The sequence below is a fragment of the Megachile rotundata genome, chromosome 2, assembly GCF_050947335.1.
Source record: "Megachile rotundata isolate GNS110a chromosome 2, iyMegRotu1, whole genome shotgun sequence".
Lineage (NCBI taxonomy): Eukaryota > Metazoa > Arthropoda > Insecta > Hymenoptera > Megachilidae > Megachile > Megachile rotundata.
Window position 1 is genome coordinate 17,576,017 of NC_134984.1, and position 24,227 is coordinate 17,600,243.

The window sequence follows — 24,227 nt, forward strand, 5'->3', positions numbered from 1 at the left end:
TGACGCATTTTATCTTAAAAAAGTAAACAGAAGATTTACGTAATCACTTTTATTCTACTTTAATCTTCAATCTTCCTTAACCAACATTTTCCAATATCAGAAACTGTATCACGTTACAAAATTGTGCTCTGATCCCGTAAACCGTTCACAGCGCGATTCCTCGGGCACGTTTGTAGGTATCAAAAGCTTATCGGTCGTATATGACAAAGAAATAAATTTTCTCAGCAGAGAAAGTAGAAAATCCAGCAGGAACGTGATCTGACCCCCATGATCACACGTAACACCTATTCACCGGCCACGAAGCCAATGAACCTCTGTGTGGTGGTTCAACAACCACGCGAGCGTGCTCGAGACGTTTCAAGCGTAAGGCGATAAAGCGTAGTTTATTGCAACGCGTGTGTACACACCACCTACGTGCTTCCACGTTTCTTCTCGCTCTTTCAAAACGTATCGGCTCTATTCATAGCGATAACGACACACCATGTGTGTATGTGTACCTACGCGTGTATTTTTACGTGCCTGTACTCTCATATGCGTGCAAATCTCCTTGCGTGTATCTCCATATGTACTTTCATGTGTGTGTATCTCTATATACATATGTACATGTGTGTCTTTTCGTATGTGTACCTCTATGTGCGTTGCGTATGTATCTTCGTATGTGTACCTCTATGTGCGTTGCGTATGTATCTTCGTATGTGTATCTTTATGTGTGTTGTGTATGTATCTTCGTATGTGTACTTTCATGTGTGTATATCTCCATATATGTACATGTGTATCTCTTCATATGTGCACCTCTACGTCAGTATGTATAAACATATGCATGTTCCTTTATATGTGTATGAATCTTCGTATGTACCTCTACATACATAAGTGTGTAACTCTGCATGTAAGTACTAACATATATGAATGTATCTTCATATGTATCTCTATGTGATTGTATATCAACATATATATGTTCCACCATATTCATGTGTATCTCCGCATGTGTGTACCTTCATGTCAGTGTGTATCTCCTTATGTATGTATCTCCATATGTATGTACCATGTGTGTGTATCTCCATATGTGTACCTCTATGTGAGTGTATATTTCCATATGGATGTACTTCCATGTGTGTATATCTCCATGAGTGTGTACCTCTAATGTGTTTATCTTCGAGTGTGTATTCCTCCATACGTGTATGTACCTCCAATATGTCTCTAATGTGTGTTTCTAATGTGTGTACCTCATATACATCCTTCCACGTATGTGTACCTCTACGTATGTACCTATTGCAGGTATATCTCCGTCAATGTATAATACCATATATGTGTACTTCTATGTGTCTATACCTACATATACATGAACCTCCACATGTGTACCAACATGTATGTCTCCGAGTATGTATCCCTAGTGAATCTTCATATATGCGAACTTGCAAAGTGTACCGTACCTCTCCACGTGTGAATATGTAAACGCACAGAATTTTTTCCTTTCTCCAATGAGAAGATAAGATCACGAGCTTTCGCTTTATCGCAACAGAGATTATCTCGTAATTAATTATAGTAATGAACGAACGGTCAACACGAGATATAGCTTTACGAAGAGCTGCTTAAAGCTTTAGCTAGTGGCTCGACAAAATTACACGATGCTTTTATTTCGAAGCTTCTGGAAGGAGATTAACGCTTTCACGGTAAAGCTGCGATTGAAACGGGGATAAAAGTGGAGGGATTTGTTTTCAGATATCGTACTTCGAATCGCTTGTTACAATACGTGTTGTCGGCGTAAAAGCGAACAAAGGAAATTATGAAACTCCGTAGCAAAAGTTTATCAAAGCGGTTACCATGGGGTTTAAGTCAGCCTTACACGGGGACCTTTCTCATGTTTGAACAACATCGATGGAAAATTTTATGAATTTTTATTACGTAACTTGAAGTTGGTTATTTTTATGGGGGGTGCAATTGTAATGGGAAGGGTTGGTGACCATGGGTTGCAGGTTAGGGGTTTTGGAAATTTTTGGATTTGGGGGATTAGGGGGTTGAGGATGTTAATATTTGGGAAATTTTTCCAAATTTTCAAATTTCCCACTTTCCCAATTTCCCAAATTTCCCAATTTCCCAAATTTCCCATCTCTCAAATTTCCCATCTCCTAAATTTCCAATTTTCCAAATTTCCAATCTCCCAAATTTCCAATCTCCCAAATTTCCCATCTCCCAAATTTCCAATCTCCCAAGTTTCCAATTTCCCAAGTTTCCAATTTCCCAAGTTTCCAATTTCCCAAGTTTCCAATCTCCCAAATTTCCAATCTCCCAAATTTCCAATCTCCCAAATTTCCAATCTCCCAAATTTCCCATCTCCCAAATTTCCAATCTCCCAAATTTCCCATGTCCCAAATTTTCCATCTCCCAAATTTCCCATCTCCCAAATTTCCCATCTCCCAAATTTTCCATCTCCCAAATTTCCCATCTTCCACATTTCCAATCTCCCAAATTTCCAATTTCCCAAATTTCCAATCTCCCAAATTTCCAATCTCCCAAATCCCAATTTCCCAAATCCCAATTTCCCAAATCCCAATTTCCCAAATCCCAATTTCCCAAATCCCAATTTCCCAAATCCCAATTTCCCAAAATGTCACCTTGAAAACATCAAAACCCAAAGCCTCACAAACTCAAAATCCTTCAAATCTAAAATTCGTCAACATTCACCCATATCCCAGAAACTCTCCAGATTAAAACATAACCCCCAACGAGAATCATTGAAATTCCATGAACCGAAAGTTCTGCACAGCAACTGACTCGAACTCGAGTGCATATTGAACTTGACCCGAATCGTAATTACGGTTCGCATCAGCCTATTCTCCGAATAGGTACTGCAATTTTTAGAAGCAATAAAACCAGCCGAACGATAAATGATTTTAGAAGCATCCCACGAGGAATACGCAAGGTTTATCGAAAAGTCATGGTATTCATCTCATAATTAACGAGATAACATGGCAAGGATGGACTTCTATGTAACATCAGTTATTTCCTGTCGTCATCCGCCTTGGATTATTCAACGGGGACGAGGTTGTTCTCCGATCAAAACCGAATACATACTCACACATGTGCATAAATGTCACGTAAATAGGGGAAACTGGATGCATACGTATTCGAATGCGTATTGTACATGTGCGAGAGCCGGTTCACTGACCACTCACTCGATCGAAGTGGAAAATGTCCGTAACCGTTCAGACTCGATACGCGCTAAGGTTTCAATTCGGATAAGAGCATTGACGTAAGTAATCAGGCAGCCGGGTGGGCTTGAACTTGTTAAAATAGGGTCTAATTATTTCACTATGGGGGTCTGGATAAGGTTTAGATACTTTTTGTATATTCTTTTGTAAGGGTAGTTTTCTAATTTCTATTTGGTGTATTTTTGTGTGGGGAATTATGTGAATTTTCAGTGTTTTTAATTTTTAGGGGTTGAAATTCCTTAATTTTTGAAGTTTCAAATGTTGAATTTAGCAATTTTTCAATTTTCCATTTTTCCAATTTTCCAATTTTCCAATTTCCCAAGTTTCCAATTTCCACTTTCCTAAATTTCCCAATTTCCCAAGTTTTCAATTTCCCAAATTCCCAATTTTCCAAGTTTCCAATTTCCCAAATTCCCATTTTCCCAAGTTTCCAATTTCCCAAGTTTCCAATCTCCCAAGTTTCCAATTTCCCAAATTCCCAATTTCCCAAGTTTCCAATTTCCCAAGTTTCCAATCTCCCAAGTTTCCAATTTCCCAAATTCCCAATTTCCCAAATTTCCAATTTCCCAAGTTTCCAATTTCCCAAGTTTCCAATTTCCCAAGTTTCCAATTTCCCAAATTCCCAATTTTCCAAGTTTCCAATTTCCCAAGTGTCCAATTTCCCAAGTTTCCAATTTCCCAAGTTTCCAATTTCCCAAGTTTCCAATTTCCCAAGTTTCCAATTTCCCAAATTCCCAATTTTCCAAGTTTCCAATTTCCCAAGTGTCCAATTTCCCAAGTTTCCAATTTCCCAAGTTTCCAATTTCCCAAGTTTCCAATTTCCCAAGTTTCCAATTTCCCAAATTCCCAAATTTCCAATTTTCCAAATCCCTAAATCCCCAAATCCCCAATTCCCCAATTCCCCAAGTCCCAAATCCCCAATTCCCCAATTCCCCAAATCCCAAATTGCCTAAATCCCAAATTACCCAAATCCCAAAATCTCCAAATCCCAAATTCTCCAAATCTCGAATTCTCCAAATCCCAAATTCTCCAAATCCCAAATTCTCCAAATCCCAAGTTCTCCAAATCCTAAATTCCCCAAATTCCACATTTTCTAAATCCCAAATTCCCCAAATCCCAAATTTTCCAAATCCTATATATATAAATTATTTATATATATATATATAAATCCTAAATTCCCCAGATTCCAACTCTGCCAAATTTCAAATTCCCAAATTCCAAATTTCCCAGATTCCAAATCTCTCAAATCCCAAATTCCCCAATTCTAAATTCTCTAGATTCCAAATTTCCCAAATCTCAAATTGCCTAAATTTTCCAAATTCACCAAATTCACCAAATTCTCCAAATCCCCCAAATTTCCCAGATTTCTCAAATTCCCAAACCCTGAACTCCCAAAACCCCAAATCACCCAAGATACCCATCATCGCCCTAACAAAGCTAAGAAACTCACCCCAGACAAAAATGCTGGCTACCCCAATGGATACGGGACAACGGTACGTCAATTTATATACCTTGATGACGAGAGAACATGAGCGAGAGGTTGTCTCATTGTAAAACGAGGTACATAAGTAGAGGCTTACAGACAATTGTCCGTAGACACATGTCCGCAGACAATCTGCGAACCACAAGAGGCAAAATACAAACACCAAGACAGTTCGTGGATAAGTATTGGCTTGCCTGTTGTCTCCCGTTAAAATGGAGAACAAGCTACAGTCTCTGCGGATCAACTCTCATAACAGTTACAATTGCTATACAAACGTTCTATTATAATATAGCCTATTGTATTAACTAGACTGCGGATATTTATTACATTCATCGAAGTCTTCGGAGTTTATGCAAGTTGTGCAATAGACCGTGGTTTTGTATCTTTGCAGACTGCAATTTCTTTTAAATCTGTGAACATTCGTAGTTTAATCATTTTTTATATTTTCTATGTTTTTGCTGTTTTTGATATTTTTGTTGTTTTGATGTTTTTTATGTTTCAGATGTTTTTAAGGTTTTGACGTTTTTGATGTATGCAACTGTTTCGATGTTTTTGATGTTCCTGTTTGGATAAACTCATACGTTTACATGTACGGCTGGTTATTCCTTCACAGACAAATACATAATTCAAAAACAGGAAGCTGTTTCATAAACCTCGGTAAAATTTTAAGTAGAACGAACACTATGTCGGGTTAATACCTTGAACTTGAAAATGCAAATAAAGGACACTTCTCTAAATAAGTTAACCGCTTGGAGCGAAGTAGAGGATATCTGAATCGAGAAATAAATTGAACGTCAGTCACTACGCTAACGCGGAATTTTAAGTAGAACGGGATTGTGGTGGTCAGACGCGACGTATTGAGCGAGTTGAATATAAGAAAGCAAACAGACAATGCTTCTCCCAGTAATCTTTCGCAAATAAACAGGATATCTGAGTCGAGAAACAAATTGAACGTCAGTCGCTACTGATGGCGAATATTAAGTAGAAGACTTCGGTGAGCAGACATCATTTATTTAAACTTCAAGTATATTTTTAAATTATAATCAATATTATTGTAGCTACATTTATTTTTTGTTATAGTTACATTTATTATGCTTTTGAAAATTAATTATTTTAATAGGCAGTTGAATATATTTTATTTCGAAAATGTACTTGTCTTATTTTACTAATTACTTGTCTTCTTATTATCTTATTTGTGTTTGAGCAATTTACTTACTGTCTTATTTCAGAACAATATTTACGTGTTGAACAATATATTTATTGTAATAATTCTTCTTCAGACTGTTCCATATTTTCATAGGAAATAAAGTAACATTCAATATTCTGTATCTGAATAAATATGTAATTAAATATTTGTTAAAATACTTAATCTACAACACAGTCAGCTGCATAAAAAGTATAAATTTTCTGAAAATACAGTAATAGTCAATTCGAGTAATAGATAATTTCACCCCAATTTTCCACATGAAATAAAAATGTCCCGCAAATAATTCATGCGAATTTCGCACGGAAGAATAATAAATTATTTGAAACCGTTTTTTATCCGCGTAAAACCGAGGTAGAAAAAATAACGCGGAAAAGTAGCAATTTCACGCAGCGATCGGAATAATCGACTAGCAATCAGGGAGCAACTGGAATCGATTCGGTCCAATTCATCGTGGAATTTTTCAGCTCGAAATCCGGTCGATGGGAATCGATCGAAAAGCCTTCCGGATGGCCGTCTAATTAATTTCGCAGGGCCAACGAGCACGAGGCTTCCAGGGTAATTCGATGAATCGAGTTTTCCATTCCGGCCCGTCGATTTCGCGCCCGTCAAACGCCCCGTGGGCTGCAAAATATTAAGGCAACCCTGCCGGCTGATTCCCGCGGGAACGCTCGATCAGCTCCGGCTCGAAAGTTGTTCCACATTCGGTGACCTTTCGGAATCGAAATGTCAGGGTGTCCTGGCCGGCCATTTTTCCCCCAGATTCGTCGCGATGCAATTTTCGACGATCAACGATCCCTTAATCCGCGCCGTTGTTCGAATCGCTTCGATTCATTTCCGATCGAGAGCACCGGGGAAACGAGGAAGAGACTATTCATCTCCGGGAAAAGGAGACGCTAATAAAGCATCATATCGGTGAAAGAAATAAAGAGTCGGGGACAAATGGAGGAGATATTAAGCCCCGATAATGGATTCTTGTGCTCGTCCAAGCGTTCCCTGATATTTCCGTGATATTCATTTCGCCATATTGTCACGAGTGGCCGTGCTTTCGTCGCGAGGCGACACGAAGCGTTCCATTCCGCCGGGATAAGAACTTTCCATTCCTTAATGAGAAAACAGCCGGCATCCGGGCGGCCAGGGACGTCCGGGGGGCAGGGGAAGAAACGAAGGGGGTTACATTAAACGTAACTTAACTCGGCATTCCGTGAAAAAAAGGGAGGAGAAAGGAGGAGAGAAATAAACGCGAGTACCGCGGGAGCGGCGAACGGAAATGTTTAGACTCGTTGTTCGCATCGTTTTCTCTTTTGATCAACGTAATTTGGCCGAGCCACTGATGATTTAATTATCTTTTGTTTGTTTTCGTAACGTTTTAACGGCGCTCTTATCGGAAATGAATTTCTTCCAGGCTTTTTAGCCCGCTGCGACGGGAAAGAATGTCAAGACGCGAAATTGGACGGACGTATTTGGGTGAACTGTATAACTTGTTCTATTATTTAAAAATACAATGCCGATCGATAGTTTCATAGCGTTCGACTGCTGGAACGGAGTTATAATTGAAATCTGTTCGATTATCGAGATTGATAGGATTTGTTTAGGTGAATTTACTTGTTAAATTATTTAGGGCGTCGAAGTTACTTTGATATTTATTTCAGATTATTTGCTGATATGATCAAGTGGGTTATAATTAATCACTCGCTGATAAACTAGGTTATAATTATTTGCTGCCGCGATGAACTATGTCATAATTAATTATTTGCTGATATGACAAACTATATGATATTAGTCTGATTGATCAGTTCGTGAAACTGTTTTATGCTCTACATAAATATTAAACAATTATATTTATTAAGTTATTAAGCTTCAAAACTAAACTTATTAAGAGATTAAATCGACGAATAACAACGTATGATTATCTGAGTTTGCTGATAGAACGAATAAAGTCATAATTTAGAACATCTTGATTGTGCTGGTTCGTTTTTGAAACGTTTGTTTGCTTTATGGTCTGAGTGTGAAGAGAGGTCAAACGGTTGCAATGGCTGTTAAATTATTAAGGAACTAGATGTCGAATCGATCGATTCGTCAATAATATTTGATTGTTTGAAATTGTTTGCTGAAACGACGAATTGAATCGTGATTTCAATCATTCCTCGTGCACTGATTTGTTTTTCAAACATACTCGTTTGTTTTATAGCTTCAATGCCAGGAACAATGTTAGGCAAACATGTCTCTATAAATTGCAATACCTTTCTATAACTTTTTCTCGACGTCATACATTAATTTCCACTAATGTAATTCTCATTTAAATGTATCGATTCGATCAATTTTAATGTACAACAAAGATGCCCTTCAACGCGTTGATTGACTCGAATACAAGACAAGAATAGAATGAATACAACGATTGAATAATTACGAGACGAAAATAGAACTAATAAAACAACGGAACAAAACACGAAAATAGAATGATTACGTAATAGCGAGATAATTATAAAACAAAAATAGAACGATTATAGAATAATCGCAAAGACGTGCTAACAAGACAAACCTTTAAACGGAACGATGGAATTTGCTGTTATCAAAGTATGTTACACGACATCCTGTCGTAGCCAGCGCGATCAACAATATATTAAAAACGACTTATCACCCGTCACCATTCACCACTATCCTCGTCACGGCGAAACACAAAGCACATGGTGCTTCAGCAAGCATGCTCGACGAGAGATAACTCATTTAAAAGCTGTAGCCCCTATTCAATCACCGTCCCGGCTGATAACGAGACACACGTAGAACGACAAACCGTCACGCAATCATCGACGTTTAATCTTATCGGGGGATCGTTAAAATACAACGGTAGACAGCCGTCGAGCGACATGACACCGGAACACGAACGCGGATGGCCTGGCCTTAAGACGGAAGCAGGAGATCGATCATTCTTGCGAAACGAGTAGTAGCCAGTGATATCGGCGGTTCCCATAACCTTGCGAAATTATTGAACGACCGTCTGCTCGTAAGTAAGTTGGAAGTACGTTACGACCTCGAGATCGTTCCCTCGACCCGGACATATTTCCTCGTCGCGTAAATCGGGAGGGCACGTTGCATCGGGAATTAAATCAACGCGCCTGGCTACGTTGATGGAGATGAGGAGAAAACGAGATGCTGAAGAGGAACGGAGACGGGACGACGCGGAGAGAACGAGAAAGCAGGAACAGGCGGAGTAAAAGCAAGGAACACAAGAGGAAGAGGAGGCTGAAGCGAGCCAACGGGTGGGGGATCAATTTAGAAGCCGTGACTCACTCGACACGGTGACGTCGTTAGCGCACCCCTTTCGTCCTCCCTCTACAGCACCCCTAAAAAAAAAAGAAAAAGAATAATCCGGTCACAACTCTCTCTCTAAGCGAGAACTAATCGAGGCCAGTGCACACCGACGGGGAGAAGAACGAGGCGAGGAGGGATGCGTTCTCGACTCTCGGCCGGTCGACGAGCCTCGAGTATTATTTCTGGTATTCCTGTACACCCGCTGTGTGTTAACCCGAAGAGGTGGCACGCGAGCGGAGCGGAGCGGAAAGGGCACCGAGTCATCGTTGCGCACGATAACACCACCGGTCCCTCGTTACATCGAAAAAAAAAAAACTCGTCCGTCAGAGTTTCACCTACACGCCCATCTATGTACATTTACGCGCCACTGACTTCTGTTTACAAAGAGAAAGAACGAAACGCGGCCAGAAGAGGACAAGGGGAAAAAAATTGCTGGAACGAGGAAGAGGATGCGAGAGAAAAAAGGGGGAAGTATCCGACGCATCTCTCTTCCGCGCCCAGTAAGCCCAACGTCCCCTCGTCCCAATTACCGTGCCCATCGCACACCGCCTCGTTCATGCTCGTAATTTGCATCCGACCTCTATTTCCTTCGCGACCGCGTCCCACTGGATTCTTCGAGACCGAGAATCCCTGGCGCTCCCGTGGATCTCGGCGGAAGCGTGCAGGATCGAACGTCCTCCGGTCGTCAACGAACGAAAATCAGGGTAAAAAGGTACACGTCCTGGGAAGATCGTACTCACGAGGCACGCGTTCGACGAGGATCAGACAGCCGTCGGTCGCGAGACGTCGACTCCTGGATCGACGACCGACGAACATCCTATTCCTCGAGTCCTGGCGTCGAGGTGCCGGATGATCCTCCCCGTTGTCACTCCGGCAACACCCACTTTCTCCTCTGGCCTCGTAACCTCGAGGGCCACTTTTCTTTCTCTCCCTCGCCGCCGTCGTCGAACGAGGCGCAGCACCACTCTGACAGCACCACCACTACCAGCGGACACCACCACGATAGGAAACCACCACCACCACCGCCGCCGCCACCACGGCCACCACTACCAATGCCACCGCCACCACGAGCAGCGGCACTACGGCCAGTCGTATCGCTCTCTGGATACTGGCTAGCAGTCGGTCGGGTTACCGCCGGATAACTCGCCCCTCGTCCTTTCTACCCGACACCCCTAAATGGCCGATAATGTCAGTTGGACGCGCGGACGACCTCCAGGAGGCAAACGTCTGTACGCGGACCGCACACGCGGTGCCCGACGAGCATGGAACAATTCCGTAGCTCGCTGCGGGATCTGCCACCGTGAGCTGCCCTATCTACGCGCCTGTCTGGCTCTCCCAAGCCTCCAACGACGCCCCCCTTGCGTCCCGCCGACGCGACGCCTTCGATACACTCGCCACACGAGCGTATGCGCGATCCTGACACACGCGTGTCCGTGACACGGCCCGGCATGCGCTCTTCTGAGCCCGCCTCGTATCGCACGCGCTCATCTAGGGCCACATTTCCTCCAACCCCGGTGTCGCTACTCGGCAACGGTCTAGGGAGTTTCGTCACGGGATACCACTGCGGAGGGAATGGGTTTGAACGTTGCAAACAGTTCACATTTTCTTTTTCTCTGTTTTGACTTCTACATCTGGCGCTTCTTTCTTTTTTTGATATTGAAAAGAGCTGTACTAAAAACTTGTATGATCAACGTATATGTCTTCATTGCTTGACTCATTCTTTTGCAGAACTAACTGTAGAATATATTTCTCCTTACTAAAAGAATATATCTACATCCTTTTACTTACTGAAAAATATTTTTATTTACTCCTCGACTTCAGTCACTTGTAAACCTGTCTATTAAAAACATATTGCTAAATAAAATTACTTGCTAAAAATTTTTGTTCAATCTCAGTGTCAAAAATTCCTTTCTTTTATATATTTTATTTGTAACAAACTGCTTTGCCACTGAAATTGAACAAAATTTTTAATTTCAGGTTGGTTTGAAAATAAAATTTGCATTAATATTGATACAATTTATGACACATACAAATGTATCGCAAATTCATGTGAAAGAATAAATAAAAAGACATCGTTTATTTTACACATATTGAAAATGAAATTACTTTCCCGCCAGTCCAGTAGCGCGCATTTCAATTAGCCTTGATGAGCGGTTGAAAGTTACTGTGCGTTGAGGTGAAAGATGATGCTAAAAATTGTTTACATTACGATGCTGACGTTGTTTTTACTATCTTATAATTTTTACGACTTCTTATATCATGTGTACGTTCTAATCTGTTTGTTCAGTGTTATCAGAATTTGCAACTGACTTGAAACACGTGAAATAGTTTTTAAATTTTTGACGTACAACTATCTATTTTTAAAATATTTTTAAAATTCAGATACACATTTTAAATTGCGTATCGAATGCTTGACGTGGCTCCATATTGATCTGCAATCTAGGGATTTTGTACAGTAGACGACACATAACCTATAAATACCGTCCAACTACTGTATTAATTGTACGTTGTGAGACGCTTCTTTTTTGAAGTTTGCAATATATTCAATAACGCGTGTAAACAATTTTGCTATGTTCAGTATATATAATATTTCATTTACAACCAGCGTAACTAACACGAACCTACAATATACTTTCATTCTCGTATAATCTACTGTTCAATTCCGTTGATAATGCAGCTGGTTTAATGCAGTACATATCTCGAAAAGTGCGATAAAATAAGTAGAAATGACGCATAAGAAATCCTTCAATGAATGACCTTGCGTGCAAGGTTAGATTTCTCCGTCGATTCTTATATGCGCGGTGGAACGTGAAAACAGTACAGTCGGTATTCCAGAACAGTGTCATGGCGCATCAACAATGACAGAAAGTGTGTTCCTTACTGACGAATCCGGTACTAAAGTTAATATGTGGGGTGGTTTTCGTTGTAACAAGAGCTTCCTAATATTGTTCCTGGTTCATGTGATCGCGTTTCAATGTTTCGTATGTAAGTGTTTCTCTAACAACACGTACTTCGTGTCTTTACCTCGTCTATTAGGTACAGTAGCTTGCGCATATGTATAATCATCGCATGCTGCAGGTCTCGTGTTCTGCGCATGCGCCCCGCGAAATTCGAACTGATTATCTTACCAAAATGTGTGTCTTTTTATTTGTATGTGATTTTCGTTACAAATATTCCAAGAAATTGTTTTCTTCTTATATTTTAAAGTTAGTTGAAGGATTATTATGTTGGTTTTTCTTTACTGAACGATGATAAGTGTACAAGTTGTGTTGACTTTTCTTTCTATTGAATGGTTTTAAGTTCATGTTCTTCTCTAGTTTATAAATCACTTAAGTTTTCTAAGGACCAAATTCCCAAATTTCTACGCTTCCAACTTATAATTGTATTTTGTTTAACAGATTATAAGGAGCATCACAAATGGCAAGAGCTGAGAGACAAAGTGGAGTCGATGATCATCGAGCAACGAGACACATACGGGCTAACGTACAATATAATCAAGAGGCTGGAAGGGCACGGGGTGTTGAGTGGGAACAAACAGGAACCATTCGATAGGCCTACAATTTACGCCATCACTCCAACGTTCGCACGCCCCGTGCAAAAAGCCGAATTAACCCGATTGTCACAAACGTTCCTACACATACCGAATTTCCATTGGATCCTGGTGGAAGATGCGGAAAGGAAAACGAAGCTAGTTACCAGGTTCTTAGAGAATAGCGGTCTAATCTATACCCATCTGGCAGCTCCGACACCGCCTAATTATAAGCTGGGTCGAAACGATCCGAATTGGAAGAAGCCGCGCGGCGTTGAACAAAGAAATGCGGCGTTACGCTGGCTTCGGGAGAATCTGAAATCAACCGACAAAGGGATCGTATATTTCGCTGACGATGACAATACGTATTCCATCAAACTGTTCCACGAGGTAAGAACATTAAGGCTGCAAATGGTCACGAAACGGTTATGTAACGGCTGCTTGTTGCAGATGGAGAAGATACAGAAGGTCGGCGTGTGGCCGGTGGGTCTGGTAGGTGGTCTGATGGTGGAGAAACCGATGTGCGATAACATTACCAATAAGGTAATCGGTTTCAACGCTGCCTGGAAGCCTGATCGCCCGTTTCCGTTGGACATGGCGGGCTTTGCCATTAATCTGCGGCTTCTCTTGGAGAACAAGGATGCCCTCTTCTCGTACGACGTGGAAGGCGGTTACCAGGAAAGCGAAATACTTAAACACATTGTTACCAGGAATGAGCTGGAACCGTTGGCAGATTGTTGCACGAAGGTATAATTAATTTATATTTAACACATTGACGACCGCTTATCAGCGAATTTGTTCACTAAGCCTGGCACAAAAATACACGTTCAGTGGGCTTACAGAGTTTTTACTGTCTTCGATACTCCGTCAAATTAATCTTAATGCTCCCGAAAACTTCGTTATCTTATCCGTACCTACGTTATCAAGTGCGATTTAAAAATCAATAATCGTAAGACCAAGAACTTCCTGTTACCCAATAAAAAGAAGATAAAATTCGAGGAGTCAGATTTTGCAAAGTCGATCGTCAAAGTGTTAGGTTATGCAAAATAATGTTTGGTATTTTGTTCAAGGTATACGTGTGGCACACGAGAACCGAACCGCCTCAATTAAACGTGGAGCAATTATTGATAAAAAAGGGGAAACGATCGAACGTAGGCATCGAAGTGTGATAAAAGGATCAGGTATTTGGCGTATTTTAAAAACGTCAGAACTTATGCCATAATCGAGGATGTGATTTACAACTTAAACGAACAAATGGAACGGAACAATATTTATATACGCTCTTTTTATCATTTGCAACGTGGCTATGTAGTCGGTTCAATGAAAACAATAATGCAGTGCCATAACGCGTCGCTTATAGCTGCATATACGAGGATTTTTATTAACGCGATACTTGAATAAACGTAGAATGTGTGCATTGATAGTATGTATGAATAACGTTGCGCGGATATTGTTAACCTTTGCACGGTCTTTTATCTTAGATCTAGAAATTAAATTTCTACTTTCCCTGCAGCGTTTTGTTGTGGGAATAATAAAGCGCTCTTTAGTGTATTTGGTTGCGTAACAGTTCAATTTTTACGACACTATTTCTTATATAACTCGTGTTACAATTATATAATTATGATGACAATTGTATAATTGTGATGGCAATTGTATAAGTATAATTATAAGAGTGTAATCACAAAATGTATTTCAATGCAAAAATACGAACGAGTGTCGAATATACACCTCTCAGGAAAGTGATTGAAATAGTTTTCACGTTCACAATTAGCACAAAAATTTCGTAAGAATCGTACATATCAAAATTGAATTCTGTTAAGCAATTTAAGTTTAGAAACATTCTGAGATTTATTGTCGTTCTAAACGGTAAACGTTTAGCAAAAATTGATTTTTAAAAAGAGTCGCTTACAATGTTAAGTCACAAAAATCCACTGGCCGTGCAAGTGTTAATGTTTTACCTGTTTGAATCAAAGTTCTTTTACTTTTTATATGCCTGTTGGTGCAATATCCTTTTTTACACGACGAACAGTGCGTTTTATTATTCCGAAGGTTGTAACGAGAAATTAACGTTTGAATAAAGGAAAGTTTTAAACAAACAGAAAGCGTGTGGTGCGCGCAAGACTTCGAATCATTCGACCTTAAAAAATGTTCTTTATCCTTTATTAAGTCGAGTACGTTTTCTTCGACGCGTACAGAAAAAGCATACATAAAAAATATGCCTTACACCTACAAACTTGTAATAGTGTTGCTTTTTTTTAAACCTTTTCCGTTTTAAATTGGAAGATGCGCAGTAATACTTTTCGTGGGAAGCTATTTGGATTACGGATTTTGGCAACGAATATAAAATAGCTAGATAAACGTGACGATTTCTCGTCTTCGACCGAGTCACTAGATCTTGGTAACATCTCGGTGAAGCTTCGAAATCCTTTCGTGACGAACAATCCACCATCTTTCTCTCCTTCCCTTCCACATACAAGATCAGTTATCTGAGACTACGTTGAAATTTTTTCGAAGTTGCATTTAAAACTACTTCGAAGATACTTTAACTCGAGTCCTCAAATAACTCACCCTGTACATAGGGTGACTTAAAAAGAAGGATCCGAGACTTTTGCCACAAGCCTCTAAAGTCTTGGTACCTTTTCTTCTTAACACCCTGTATATACTTTTCGTGTATAATAATGTACTCGTTTGACTTACAAGCTAATAAGTACTATATATTTGGCAAAACTCTGTTTACGGTACGTAAAAAAGCTACCTCGGTGCAGAAAGTGTGTTCGCGAGCGAGGAAGCGTTTACGTTTTAATTTTAATTCAATCTTCTCGTTATAAGTACAGTGGAACCTTCATATTTTCTATTACAATTAACGTTTATCATCACGTAAGTTTGTCACGCATTAATTTCTTACTGTCCCTTTAAATACATGTGTTAAGGGGTTAGGGATATCTGTCTTCTTCTTTAGAAAGAAAATACAGGGGAAAATTATAATAAAATCATATTGATATTTTGGAAAAATAAATCCAAATTTACCATAAGATAAATTAAGATAAATATCGCCCCTGTTTGATAAGGTTACCATTTTAGAGCTCCTAACGCAAGAAAATATCGAGATTCTACTGTAGCCATACACTTAAGCAACCTTATTACGATAAATACAAAGAGAACCAACTTTTTCTTCAACCTGTCACAGTTGAACTCGTTCGTTCTTCTTGTCAGCGAACGCACTTTCCGTACCCGCATACAACAGTCTAAACTTACCGAACTCTCTTAAAATTATCTTCAATACTCCTTAAAGATTAGGAAAAACGTTTACAAGCATTTACAAAAACTTATCACATTTTTAACTGTTTTTTTTTTCTCGAAAAGCCATCTTACACGTTAGGACAAAACTGGTACTTTATATTCTTGAATACTATATAATTTATGTATATATATATATATATTTATATATGGCAGCTTTCGATTGTTCTCCGTCTTTTTTTTTATTTAAATATTCCAGAAATGAAACTTCTCTTGTTATACTGTCAGCAAGAATTTATAACTTACAATTTATTTCAAGCGAAAAAGAGTCCATCGAAGATGTCGCTGCTGTCGATTACACTATACACATATGCTTAGAGAGACTTCTAATTTGTTAAAAGATACAACTGGGACATACACTGATACGTCATCACGATCGACGCATCGAATAAAATTTCTTTTCAGTCCCTTTTCTTAAGTATCGTATCTTACAGTTTTATATTTTAAGTATACCGTTTCAGGGTTGCTTATCCGATCGCGACGACATACTCGTTAAATCATACATGATCGGATCATCGCAAAAACTGCTTTTTTTCTTACTTACATGGTAACCTACATATTAGAGGATATATAATAAACTTGACACTTTGACGATCTCTGTCACGTATTCGGAAATTTCGTATTTAATTTTACACTGATCCTAACTGCGAGTTGAAAACGAGTAATCTAGCAAGTTGAACGAAGGTCTCTGTTAAGTATAAAAACAACGACGCAAAATTGCACACAATCGTCAAAGTGTTAAGAAAACGTAAAACGTCAAAAAGACACTTGGGCTGCTCTCGCACGCGACGTAATCTTTACATTGTATAAAATGTACATACACGTTAAACTATCACGATAAATTATATCACGGGTAAACAAAGAACATGTCACACGAGATGTGTCCATCTCAAAATTAAGAAAAAGAACACAAGTAATCGCGTTCTGTACGATAGTCATGCTCGGTGAACAAGAGGGCAAGAGTCACATTGAAAGAACAAAAAGCTCTGCGACAAAGACACTTTTTTAGTAAACAGAAAATTGTTCATGATTAAGGAACACGCGTAGCAAATGCATTTTGTCATTGCGAACGAGTCGAAATAACCTTGTGTGACCTGAGTTATTGATCGTCGATGATAACTGGGGATACACGATTTCCATGAAGTTTCTTAAAGGAATCAGTCTTTGAAATAAAGTCGTACAATCACAAGAAATTCGAATTGTCTGAGGAAATTAACTTGTATCTGTGCCGTGGACTGTAGAGGGCAGTGATGGGCAAACGTGCTAATGGCGGACTGATTCATTTCTCAATTTGAAAATTTGAAAATAGTCTTAAATTTCTAGGCTTCTAGGTTTTCATAACTGTGGGTACTTGGCACTCCGGACAATCTTACGCTAATAGTGGAAATAGTCGAAACTCTGAATTTCTTAATCTCCAGATTCTCAAATTTTCAAATTCACAAATTTGTACATCAGATTCCCAAACTCTGGAATTTTTTAATTTACAAGTTTCCAATCCCTCGAATTTCAAATAGGTCAAATGTCCAAACTCTGAGTTCTCACATTTCAAAACCTCTACGTTAAAAATTTTTTCAAACTTCAAATTCACAAATTTTCAAGTTGCCAATGTCGCTTTCGTCCTACAGTGTATGCACTACTGCACATTAATTGCCCACGAGCCCTAGATCTGCCCATCACTGATATAAACACTCAGTGATTCTCGCTCAAGTATAGCGTGGTCCTAAATCAGTAAAAAACACCAGTGGTTCCCGATCAACCGTTCTTAAGAATGTCATCGCTTTTCGGACCCTTCGCATTTTCGACCAAGCTATAATTGAATTAGAACCACGACAATTGATGAATACACCATCAAACGTCATATGTACACAGGAACCGTTACAGAAGGTTCCTATCCCGTTCGTAACCTGCCTCGTAAACGGTGCATCGTAAAAGTCTTGTTACACGGTGTTCTCTTAATTATCGTAGAAGAAAAACGAGATTGAACAAGGAAGCTGTTTTCCCTGTTCCAGTTTCGTGCTGTGCAAAGGATAACACAGTACTACCCAGCGTACTAGACTGCGATTATCTAGAGGGTGCCTCGAAGCAATGGCCACTAAATTACCGACTGACTTCTACCAATTTCGCGATTAATTTTGTACAATTTCTCCTCGGTGTGAAAGCGATCTATCTAAACATCCCTCCTTGGCAACATTCGCTAAGTTACATCAACATCGATAGATTCTTTGCTCCTAGAACGATCTTGGGACACTGGTGGGAAACTGGGGAAAGGGGTTTATTTTGAAGTCCGGGTTACAAAATAGCTACAGAATCGTGGGGGTAGAATCGTGTTTGTACCGAACGAATTTGGCGAAGTGCAGAAGTTACGATAGCTAACATCTGCCATATCCTTAAGGACGCAGGAAATGGCGCACGATGTGTCGTCGAATCGCCACAAGATGGCGGCCGGTGCCGCGCCCGAGAAACGTATCTCGTTCCCGCGCAAATCTTCGCGCGAATCGTTTGAAAAAGGGAGAAGACTGACAACCGCGATACTCTCTGTTCCCTCGTACGTTTCGAGACAACGTTTCTACGGTGATTTACAATCTAGTACGCCGGAAGAATATCTAGACGGCTGAGTCTTTGCCGACGAAACCGGTCTTTGACACGGATCTCTTGCCGTCGAAGGTGATGGACGATTCCCGGCGCAGTCCCGAATCGATGATCGGCGTGATCTTCTTCTCTTCCTTCAGCGGCTCCTTCTCGTCTCTAAAATTGTTCAACAGAAAACATATTATTCTTGGAAAACTCGTCGAGTTCTTTAAGGTTACTTCTAGTACTGGGCAATAAAAAAAGAGCATGTCGAGAGATGCGGCGCGTGGTGCAACATCGATACGCATAGAATGCATGCCATCACTCGTTAGTTTCGTGTATTTGCAAATTGGGAATCTTCTTCAACGCGCTTTTTCGTTCAAGGTGACACTAGTTTCATTAAGTCTAAACGGGATTACCTACGGGGTTAAATCACCTTGAACAAAAGATTCGTCGCATCTTTGGAAATTTGACAGCTTTTTTATCAAATTTAAAGAATCATTTAAGTCTGTTTCCTTTAAGTTCCTTTTTATTCAATTTTTCTTTACAATATCTTTATGAATGACAAAATGGCAGCTTTGTCCAAGTAAATATATGTTCGATGTCCAAAGTATAAAATGATAAATGAATTTTGAAATTTTTGACACACAAATGAGCAAAACATAAAGATGAGCAAATTGCTATAATGTTATACGAATTCCTCGATAATTTCAAGTTTGAAGAGGTTATGAAAAAGAGTTGCTAATATGGTTTTATACTACAGAAACTGTTAGCAATTTCGGGTAATGTCGAGAAGCTAAACGTTATATCGTTAAGTACATAAATATTGCAAGAGTTCGTGTCACGATGCTGTTACGAACGAAACAGAATAATCTCGGATGATGCGGTAACCTCGCTTTATCACGGATGAAACTGAATTACCTACATCCATGATTCACGGCCGAATGGTACACAGGGTGAATTAGAGCGAGTGTTAGTGAGTATTTGCTACGTGGTTAACGAGCAATTAATAACACTTCAGAGTGTTGATATCTCATGCAGCATAGCCAAAGCACGGGCGAATAATGGCGATAGTATGCAGCGTGTGTCAAGAGTGATAGAAGGCTCAGAGTAACAGAGACAGAGAGAAGAAAAAAATAGAAATAGAAATCGGTGAACAATGTATAATACAATGTTGTTTTATGGAGAGTGGTTGGCGGTAAAATGGATGCACTGATGTAAAGAAAATAGAAAAGGACAAACAAACAAATCAGAGTTCTCTCATGCTGCAAATTCCATTGCTTAAAAAAATAAGCATTTTTGTAAAATATATATTTGTATATTTATTTCTGCCTTTTTGCAAATATTGTGTTCTCTTGGTAAAGTATTTTTTAGGTAAATGTCGTGAAGATTCGATACGTATTGATCCACTCGTGGTCGATCATTAGATCCGTGAAATTTAAACAATGCTTGAACCGAGAGTGGATCATAAGCGGACCGTGAATCGATAGCGCGAACTCGGAAAGTATCAGAGAACCGAAGATAAACAAATCGGATAAAGGGAGAGAGATAAAATGGATTGAAGAAAAGAAAAAAAAAAATATCATGCCAAGTAGAAAGCCGTGTCAGAACCCCTTCGAGGAGGGGCCATGCTTCTTACTGATTTCACTTATGTATCTCTCTTACATGGCAGTGTGTCTGACCAATCTAATGGTACTTTTTCCACTACCCGAGTCTTGGATGGCCGTGACCCCGGCGACATTGGCCATTTTTTGGTCGCAATACGGCAATGGAAACCGCCAACCGTAAAGACTACCGGTAAAAAAAAAGAGAGAAAGATGCGAGAGGATCAAAGTGTCACCTAATGGCGGGATAGTTAACCATGGAATATTGTATTATTTTCGCTGGTGGACAATTTATGACACCGGAATGGGGATGAAGGTGGAGGTCCAGTTCCGATTTATCGAGTACCAATTACTTTCATTAATATTATTATCATTATTAATATTAATACTTTCATTAATAGTTTCATTAAGTAAGTCGTTAAATCAACTTTCTATTCATAAATTTTAGTTAACTTGCAATTTTAGTCCCCTTGTATACAGTTGTTTCTTCTTGGAAGAAAAGGAGTTACATAAATTTATAGGCTCTTTATATTATTGGACAAAATATAATTACAGACAATATATAATTTTTAGTATTATGAATTTATAGGTATTTTATATTATTAGACAAAATATAATTACACACAATATATACTTTTTAGTTGTATAAATTTATAGGTACTTTATATTATTAGACAAAATATAATTACAGACAATATATACTTTTTAGTTGTATAAATTTATAGGTACTTTATATCAATAGATAATATATAATTGCAGACAATATACATTTTTAGTTTTATGAATTTATAGGTACTTTATATTATTAGACAAAATATAATTACAGACAATATATACTTTTTAGTTGTATAAATTTATAAGTACTTCATATTAATAGATAATATATAATTGCAGACAATATATAATTTTTAGTATTATGAATTTATAGGTATTTTATATTATTAGACAAAATATAATTACAGACAATATATACTTTTTAGTTGTATAAATTTATAAGTACTTCCTATTAATAGATAATATATAATTGCAGACAATATATAATTTTTAGTATTATGAATTTATAGGTATTTTATATTATTAGACAAAATATAATTACAGACAATATATACTTTTTAGTTGTATAAATTTATAGGTACTTTATATCAATAGATAATATATAATTGCAGACAATATACATTTTTAGTTTTATGAATTATTAGGAACTTTATATTATTAGGCAAAATAAAAATTTATGTCAACTGCATTTCACATGAAATTCGATAGTGCAACTTGTCTGTACAACGTTGAATTTAGAAACGAAAACTGAAGATTCGACATTCGTTATTTTATTATTACCGAGTTTCATAGAAATAGGTAACGAACGAAGGGACGATTCGTTATCGATAATTACAACGAAGACGCAATTCATTAATTCATAGGAACTCGAATAATTTCAGTCCCCGACAAACCGGTACCAGATTACCGAGAGTACTTTAAAAATCCATCATTCCATCGACTAATTTGCACGTTAGTCACGGCTCCCGCGGGAATCTCGAATTCTTTCGACGAACAGAACGGAAGCGAACGAAAGAGATTCGCGTCTGAAAAGAGTACAGTGGATGGGAAATAAAAGTTCGATGACACGGTAAATATAGCGCCAAAGACTTGCCAAAGCACAATGTAATAATAAAATGTATGTAATGTATAAAGGAAGTCGAGTAAATTGAATGATCTATAATACCGAAAGAGGATGTCACGTGTGTAAGTGTGGCATGTTCAAAAAAGAGTGTGGAAGATGTAATTGAAGTGATTCTCACCTGCCGAGTTTCGCGTCCTCTTCGTCCACTGGTTTCCGGCGGGATCGCTCGCACACGTAATATATAATTCCTGCAATAAAAATTAAGGATATTACACTATGAATTCAATTATACAAAACTTAATATGAAATTATGTACTTATATGTTACATACTCAATGACAAAATTAATACGAAATTATATAAGTATGTGCTTTTTGTTTTACATAGTCGATGACAATATAACAAGACCGTGATTGCATCGAAGTGAAAAAGGAAGAGAATTGTACCTTGTAAAAAAGATACGAGTACTTTAAAGTATTTGGAGGTACTTTAAGAACTAGTCACCTAATTTTTCAATTAATAAAATGAAAGCAAATATCAAAATTTGTGTTTGCTCAGCACGGAACAGTTTTGACACGGAAGTTCGATTACCGTCGAAAATTCCGCAAACACGTGGAGTCGTAGTTTGGGATAAATCCAGGATACAATTTGAAACAAGTTTATGCCGGGTAAATTAGTGTTGTAATTCCGGATAAATCCGAGCTGTAATTTCAGGTAGATTCGCGGGCGCTAGTTCTAATAAATTCACGCCGTACTAGCGAACGTAATGTCGCTCCGCGATTTTAACGCTTTGATTTATGCTCACACGAATGAATTTACGTGGACATTTTAAACGTGGTAAATTGAATTTTTAATGAAACCGCCACGGCACACTTTCGCGTAATCTTACGCTGCGGTTTTGGACGCTGCAATTTTACGAATGCATTATGACCTCGGTTCGAATTGCGAGGAACGGAGATTTAACTCGAAATTGAAGTACGAAATGAAATTTCGTTTTAACACCTTGCCCTGATATATCGTTACGCACACTACGATACGTATGTGATAATTTCACTTCAATTTTGGGATTAATTTTAATTGTAGTCTGCGTAAGGATAGATGAAGATGTAACATTTTAACTTTCTTTATTTGCATCAATGTTGCAAGAATAATTACCTAGCTGTGACACAACCGTCTGAAAGACAGTTGAGGTTAGAAAATTTGAGGTTAAGGAGTTAACTCTTCAAGAGGATAAAATTTGAGGTTAAGGGGTTAAATTTTCAAGAAGATAAACCTTATAGACAGCTCGAAAATTTTGTATTCATATTTGGAAAATTAGAAATGATAAAAAAAGTAGTTCTTACCTGTTTTATGCGCGCAACAGCAAATTACGTCGATGATAATGATGATGACGAACAGTACCGCGATCACGATACCGATTATGGCTGCACTCGATATCAGAGGTGCTTGATGGTGGACCACGGTGGTGTCTATACCTTGAAGGATAAAAACAACACGTCAGACAAGATGTCGTTATATAAGTATGCGTTTTTTTGCAATCCGTTAGTGCAGAAGCATTACTTAACGTTGTTTGGTGATGACGAGGATAACATCACGGTTTTTTGTGAATAGTTTTAAATGCTTAAGATATTCATAGTCTTTCAGATTATCTGCTTTTGTTATGGAAATTGCGAGTTTCTGTCGATTCGATTAATCACGTTTGCTTTTCATGCACGGTGATGTTAGGAAATTGTGGGTTTCAAATTATTTTCTCAAGCTTTTGAGGTTCATGAATTTAGAAATTAAAATATGAAATTTACAGAGGTACAAATTTTCAAATGTAATTTTCTCGAAATTGTTCAAATTATTATCTTGAATGGAGAAATTCAGGGGTTGCTAAATTTACACATTTATTTATTAACTTTGAAATTTTTTAATTTAATTTTGTAAAGTGTACATATATTCTCAAATTCAGAAACTCCCACATTGTCAGATTTACATCCTAAAAATTCTCAAAATTAAAAACCTAGATATTCTCAAATTTAAAAACTTACAAATTTAGAAACTTATAAATTTTCAAATTTAGATGCTTAATTATCAAACTCGCACACGCAGAAATTTCCAAATTTCCAAACTTCCATCTGCACAAATTTTCCAAAGCACAAATGTCGAAACACAAAAGTGCCACCCCGCTAGTTCCGTTCTCACAAAATTTTCCACATAAAAAAGAACCAACTTTCGTCGATCACCAAACACGTTACGCGTACGATTAATTTTAGTCTCCTGAAAAGAAACAAGATCGGCAGGGGGCGAGGGTCGTTCCAGGGTAGGTGCCAAAAATCCGTTTTGAAGAAAGCACGCAAAAGTACGTAAGAAACGATACCAGAAACCAAACTGAAGAGAACCAAAGAAAATGACAGGCAAC

At 38.4% G+C, this 24,227-nt stretch overlaps 3 protein-coding genes across 15 annotated transcripts in view; 1 reads left to right on the top strand and 2 right to left on the bottom strand.

The window, feature by feature from the left end:
* LOC100883831 (protein FAM135A) overlaps window positions 1–11,149 on the bottom strand; it is a 45,867-nt gene extending 34,718 nt beyond the window's left edge. For 2 of the 6 annotated variants that reach the window (XM_076528898.1, XM_076528894.1), the window contains exons 1-2: window positions 9,949–11,149; window positions 9,188–9,240 (exon numbers count right to left, since the gene is read on the bottom strand). The gene's annotated coding sequence lies outside the window, so the exon portion shown is untranslated. Of the gene's footprint in view, window positions 1–9,187; window positions 9,241–9,786; window positions 9,911–9,948 lie in introns of those variants that run through there. The other 4 variants (XM_076528897.1, XM_076528899.1, XM_076528896.1 and 1 more) reach the window with 4 other exon arrangements.
* A 303-nt stretch (window positions 11,150–11,452) lies between these two features.
* GlcAT-I (Glucuronyltransferase I) lies at window positions 11,453–14,839 on the top strand. 5 transcript variants are annotated; one of them, XM_076528905.1, is made up of 4 exons: window positions 11,453–11,471; window positions 12,607–13,127; window positions 13,188–13,484; window positions 13,808–14,839. In XM_076528905.1, the coding sequence occupies exons 1-4, from the start codon at window positions 11,468–11,470 to the stop codon at window positions 13,904–13,906; spliced, it is 921 nt and encodes a 306-aa protein (XP_076385020.1). In that variant the 5' UTR covers window positions 11,453–11,467; the 3' UTR covers window positions 13,907–14,839. The 5 variants fall into 5 exon arrangements, with proteins under 5 accessions (XP_076385020.1, XP_076385021.1, XP_012143767.1 ...); XM_076528906.1 differs by lacking the exon at window positions 11,453–11,471 and adding an exon at window positions 11,549–11,710; XM_012288377.2 differs by lacking the exon at window positions 11,453–11,471 and adding an exon at window positions 11,733–12,244.
* A 41-nt stretch (window positions 14,840–14,880) lies between these two features.
* Fas2 (neural cell adhesion molecule fasciclin 2) overlaps window positions 14,881–24,227 on the bottom strand; it is a 152,413-nt gene continuing 143,066 nt past the window's right edge. For 3 of the 4 annotated variants that reach the window (XM_076528902.1, XM_076528901.1, XM_003699658.3), the window contains 4 exons: window positions 23,167–23,298; window positions 22,003–22,072; window positions 20,268–20,393; window positions 14,881–18,779 (listed from right to left, as the gene is read on the bottom strand). In XM_076528902.1, coding sequence (XP_076385017.1) covers window positions 18,638–18,779; window positions 20,268–20,393; window positions 22,003–22,072; window positions 23,167–23,298 — 470 coding nt within the window. In that variant the 3' untranslated portion in view covers window positions 14,881–18,637. The remainder of the gene's footprint in view (window positions 18,780–20,267; window positions 20,394–22,002; window positions 22,073–23,166; window positions 23,299–24,227) is intronic. The other variant, XM_076528903.1, reaches the window with a different exon arrangement.

Excerpts from the sequence above, each read along its gene's own strand:
- GlcAT-I (XM_012288377.2), top strand. The coding sequence starts at position 12,067 with ATGACAGAAAGTGTGTTCCTTACTGACGAATCCGGTACTAAAGTTAAT. Across the intron at positions 12,245-12,606 it reads GTCTTTACCTCGTCTATTAG|ATTATAAGGAGCATCACAAA; the intron begins GTACAGTAGCTT and ends TTTGTTTAACAG. Across the intron at positions 13,485-13,807 it reads TGGCAGATTGTTGCACGAAG|GTATACGTGTGGCACACGAG; the intron begins GTATAATTAATT and ends ATTTTGTTCAAG.